General features: G+C 38.4%; 1 protein-coding gene across 1 annotated transcript; it reads right to left on the bottom strand.

Moving 5' to 3' along the window:
* Nucleotides 1-775: 775 nt before the first annotated feature.
* LOC149229374 (uncharacterized) lies at nt 776-1771 on the bottom strand. The gene has a single exon (XM_089381019.1). The coding sequence runs from the start codon at nt 1769-1771 to the stop codon at nt 776-778; it is 996 nt and encodes a 331-aa protein (XP_089237145.1).
* Between the last annotated feature and the right edge of the window lie 4198 nt (nt 1772-5969).

Below are 5969 nucleotides of genomic sequence, written 5' to 3'. Positions count from 1 at the left end.
TGCAATTTGCTAAGCTCAACACGTGTCTTCATTTTGCAGAAATTACTTGTATCATTGCTCTGAGAGAGCTGGTCTAACGAAAGTGTGACAATGACCACCCTGCACACCTCCACTGTGAGCCAAAACACTATGAAGAGTATATAAATTGCACACACTTCTATCTGCATCTAGAGAGAGATATTTTCCATCGTCTCTGTCTAAGTCAAGTCAAGTAGGAATTCATATCGATCATTTATTTTGACCATTGTGTCTCGCATGAAATCATATTCAACGCTTCAACTGAAGTTGTAGTACGGGGGGAAAACCAAGGAAAAGAACACCTTTTCTTGCCTCCTGAAGTCCATACTACTCTGCATGATATTTGTTATCACCATCAAGTCGTGATTTCAACATACTTATCAAATGAAGCATAGACATCTCAGCAACCTTTAACATCAAGTTGTAGATCATAGAATGATTCCTTCCTTGTAGATTTATAATCCACATTTATGCACTCGATGTAGTTCATATGATGTCCTTCAAATAGATGTTTCATTGTATCCTCAACAGTTGTGCCCTTCATTTTATCTTTTAACTTCTCGCAGAGTACTAGGTTTAGCTCCTGCAAATCCTCTGTTGTAGCTTGCTCCACTTCCATGCTACAGAGAGGCATAGAGAAGCCTACATCATGCTTCTTTAGAAAATCTCGAAGCCCACGAGTGGATCTTGTGAGATATGCAGCACATGTATTCTCCATTTTCGCATTTAAACTACCTCCCACAAACATGACTATAAATTATTGAGTGCAAAAATAAAAGATATCACATGTCTTTTTCCTAAACATGTAATATATGGAACGAAATGAATCTTCCCAAGCTGATTGTCGTTTTGATAGGAACTCGCTCTCTGCAACACTGCCACGAGCAGCAGATAATGCCATGGTAGAAATAAGAGATGATGGTAACATAGATTGTGGGTACACCCACGAGTGCAATGCTTTCCAAAAGGAAATCTCCTTCTGTTGGGAGAACTGTGAGCAAGAATTATAGTTTGCATGTACTTTATCATGTGAACAATCAAACCGAAACATGAATTCTTTCATCCCCATGTACTTACTAGTATTATTCAACATATGGCACCAGTTAAGTGAAGAGGAAGAAATTAGGCGCATATTAACTTTCAAGCTCAAATCCAAAGGTACTCTATCTCCAGCTATTGGCAAATCATGTCCAAAACTGTTAGCATGCAAGGATGATCCTAAATTTCCCAATAAACCTGGAGAGTCATGAGGTTGAGTGACAACAGTTGAGGCCTTATTATTTTCCAATCCCTTAAATGCCTTGGCCATATCAACAATCGTTCTTGAAGACAAAGCAGGAGAACTCGAAGAGAGCTCAACAACATTACGAAAGTTGTTATATTCTTGACACTCAGCCTTTAGTTCAATGTTCTTATTTGTATATGCACTATTTATGGAGGTATCTGGATTACTAGATGAAGTGTGATTTCCATTCCTTCTCCAAATAAATTTTGATGAAAGCTTCACATCAGATGGTGTGGAACATTGGTTGGTCTCTTTTATCTGTTTCTGAAACAAAGGAGAATCCTTAAACTTGTCTTTAGAGCTAAGTATTTTAAGCCTATCACCAGGCTTTGTAACAAGATAAATATCAGCAACACGAGTATCGATGTATCTGGGCAGCTTGGGTAACTCAACTTTCTTAGGCCCAGAAACCATTGCATCATTGGACTTCTCTCCAGCAAGTAGAGAACCAGATGCTTCGTTCGACATCATACGCAAATGTTTAAACTGTTCTCCAATCTACTATTTTATCATGGACCACATCTGCATAGGAAACTCGGCATTTGAATGCCGGCAAAGCAGACATGAAACGAATATCGCCTCGGTCATTCACCATTTGAAGGTGGCACATATAGTCTCCCAATCATGTAACTTGCTACCAAGCCACCAAGTGAGTGAGCAATGAGTGAAATCTTTTGAACTCCAGGGTTACAAGTTATTGCTTCCAGTATCGAATGGTCCATGCGGTTCAATGGCCTTATCAGATCTTTTGCTTTGCTTCCAATCATAAAAACATATTCCTGCAATCCCAACAGTTGATACGGCTATTGTGATGGCTATGCCAGCGATGGGACCTATGTGTGCCAAGCCCATTAAAAAATAACACTGAGGCAGGAGGCCTGGTGCGCCACGCAGCCTAACTCACCAACAGTCCGGTTCCAAAACTCTATTTTCACCCTTCACAATTTTCCTCTTGGCTTAACTGATGATTCTTGCGTGCAAATGGATTGTAGAAATAATGAATATTATGACCTGAACTTTGATTTTTGGTTTAAGATAGCACACTTTCCGTTGTTGCAGACTTTGACCCTTTGCATAACTCTTGGTATGGGAAAGATATACGAAGACACGAGGAATATCTTTATGACATGGGTTTTTTTATTTTTATTTTTTATTTTGTTTTCATTTGACAAATTCTCTTTCCAATCATGTAGAACTTTGGCTCTCCGAACTTTTCAAATGAGAACTTTGTTTTTCATCTCCATCTGATTTTCTGAGCTGGAATGATAGCCTCTTGGTTGATTTGTGCAGGGATGATGGCGTTGATGTTTGGCAAAGGAAAACCAGAGCCTGCTTTGAAAACTCCATGGCAGAAAAAATACATGATTATTACAAAAATGAATTCGACAATTTCTTATTCAAAACAGAGTTTTGAACAAGAAATGTCCTCAAATGTGTTTGATGATGAACTTTTGAACTAAGAACCTCTTCGAAAACCATCCTCATGGCCTGCGGGCATTATTCGACATGTTTGAAGACCAACCACTAGACCTAGACTCTGAAAATAACTTCTTTTTGACCAAAATAGCATAATGACTATGAATGATTGAAATGAACTTTGATGAACATAGAGAAATTTTGACTAGCCCGGGCAGGTACAAGCATGAGGGAAACAAGAACACCAAACCCTTCCGTCAGACAATGGCATGCTCCCTAGCGAAATGCAATTGAGTGAAACGAGCGAGACACATAAAGATGAAATGCAACAAAGAGTTTTGATCTCTAACGGAGGGCTGAAAAGACCGACTCTAACATTGGCTCCAATGGGGGATGGTAGCTCCCTGGAGGTGCCAAGAACTGCAGATATTTGGGAGAGCAGATAGTTCCTTCATCCATTGGGCTATGGAGTCCATTATTCCGACAAACAACACAAGACTTCAACTCATTTATTGACTGAAACTTGACTTAAACTGACTTAATTATGAAACCAACATGACTAAAAAAACCGACTCAATGTGAAAGGAAATGACTCACGACTGACTTAACTAAAACAAGAACTGAAAAAAATTATTCAATGGCAGCAGTCCATCAAGATTCGAGGGTTTCAAATCATGATGACAACCACCTGTGTACTAATGCAATATGTACAATCATGTGTAATGTGTCTTCCAATGTAACCAATCAAGTAGATGCCTCCTTGATTGATTCTTCGGATCAGATCTTCTGGTCAACAACAGATACTAGTAACTAGGCCTCCAAAAACGTAATTGACCATGATCCCCTTCTCACTGAATACTGCAATAATCACCTTCACTGTTGACTGCAACAAATCCGCCATTGGATCCTGAAAAACATGAAGTCTTTCCTCCTGCTGAAAAAACAAGGTATATTTTTCTCTTGATTTTGGTCTTTCTTCATAAATAAGAGTATGCTCCTGGTCTTCAAAAAATTCTGAACAAATAGGTGAGCAGATTTCCTCTTCAAAGAACATTTCAAAACATGAGACATATGAGGAAGAGTCTGAAAGGGAATCCTGAATGGTCTAGTCTGCTGAAGTTTGAATATATTGTAGGCCATCTATATATGGACCTGATGGAGTTATTAAGAACGGTTTATTATAATATCGCGTCTGGGTATCGGGGAATTGGCTATGTTATCTGCAAATTTTCTGATTGCGATAAAGTTGTGAAGGAGCGGACCTGATGAAGTTATATATGCGGGTGTAATGCATTTGAAGTCCGGCCTTATGTGTTCGGAGGGTGTATTTCCGTGTATTCCCATGGTTCCGATAAATGTGTTTCCTGGGGCTTAAAGTTAAATTAATGCTTCTGATAGTTTAGTGGGCCTGAAATGTTGCGATTGCTGGATTACTATTGTATATTGTATGAATATTATAAAAGGGGGGCCTCTCTGATATTTTCTTTAATATGCAACATTATTGTAATTCGGCCTCTTTTCCACATTAACGTGTCTTGTGTATTGCTAGATTTGAAGAGATAGAGGAAGCCGAAGAGTGAGCGCAGAGGAATCTGAAATATCAAGCGAGCAATGAGGAAGCCGAATAGCCAGCGGAGAAAGGAAGCCAAAGGTCAGGGGTATCAGGAATATACAACAGAGAACAAGGAAAGTTTAGTGTTACTGAAAAACTATAAGAAAATAAAGGAAGCCGAAGCTCCGGCAGAAGTGGAAGGAACAAGAGGACAGAAGTAAGTCATAGGCCTAGTATGGTTGGGAGCAAAGAATTACAACCAAACAGATCCAGATTGTTTACAACAGAGGGTTGTAGTCCTTGAGGTTGGTGCCTCAGAATTGAAAGGATTGGTTTCCTTGGGAGTTTGTGCTCCTAAATTCAAGGTTGGTGCCTTGAGAAGACAAAGTTGGTGCTTTGGAGGTTGGAGCCTCACAAAGGGTCCAAGTTGGTGCTTGGCAACTAATTGAAACCATATATATATATATATATATATATATATATATATATATATATATATATATATATATATATATATATATATATATATATAAAGAGAGAGAGAGAGCGAGAGAGAGAGAGAGAGAGAGAGAGAGAGAGAGAGATAGAGAGAGAGATTGTACTTGATTTATTGTAAATATCACATTAATAAAAGCATCTATTCCTGTTATCTACTTCTGTGTTCCAAATAAAAATGCTTTTAACTGATATAAATAATAATTGAAAAAGAAATACTGATTCACCCCCCCTCCCTCTCAATATTTCCAACAATTGGTATCAGAGCGGGCTTCTTCATATCAGCCTAACAGCTTGAAGAAGGATTCTTAGTCATGACGAGAAATCAAGAAGTGTCAGGAAGACCTCCTCTGTTCGATGGCACAAATTTTTGTTTCTGGAAAAAGAGAATGTCCTATTAATTAATGTCCTTTGGACTTGAGGTTTGGCATTTGGTCTTAAATGAGTACATAGCTCCTTCCACTCTTCCAACAGATCAAGATGAGAGGAAAGTCTACGTTGAAAATGAAAAAACCTTAAACTCCATCACTAATGGAATCACTGATTCTGAATTTACAGAAGTCATGAATTGTAACTTTGCCAAAGGAGTATGGGATAAGCTAATTATCCTATATGACGGGGACTCCAAAGTCAAGAAGGCAAATATTCAAACACATAGAAGGCAATTTGAAAGTCTGAAAATGGATGATGAAGAAGATATTGCATCATACTTTCTTGAAGTAGCTGAAGTGGTCAACTGTCTTAAAGGATTAGATGAAAACATTAAAGAAAGCACCATCGTTCAAAAGGTCTTAAGATCTCTCCCAGACAGATTTGACTCCAAATTAAGTGCCATAGGAGAAGTGAAGGATCTAGATACTCTCAAGATGGATGAACTCCACAGAATCCTCATTGCCTATGAGATGAGAAAAGGTTTCCCAAGTTCCAAAGATGCAGCATTCAAGGCCTCAAAATCAAAAAAGGGGAAAGAAAGGAATGTCAGTAGTGATGACTCCGATGTTGAATCTGAATTGGCGCAATTTGTACGAAGGCTAAAGAAAGGATCTAAGCTAAAAGGTAAGTACCCTCTTATTTGTTTCAAATGTGGACAAATAGGTCATTATGTTGCAAAATGTCCTCATAAGCATGATAGTGATGATGAAGAAAATTCTAAAAGGATGGTATACAAAAAGAAAGGGTTAAATAAGAAGAATTTCCTCTCTC

The sequence above is a fragment of the Pinus tabuliformis genome, chromosome J (genome assembly GCF_031772625.1).
Source record: "Pinus tabuliformis cultivar Carrire ecotype Pingquan chromosome J, CPIR1, whole genome shotgun sequence".
Taxonomy (NCBI): Eukaryota; Viridiplantae; Streptophyta; class Pinopsida; order Pinales; family Pinaceae; genus Pinus; species Pinus tabuliformis.
Note: the sequence above shows the minus strand (reverse complement) of the source record. Positions and strands in the feature narration are given on the sequence as shown.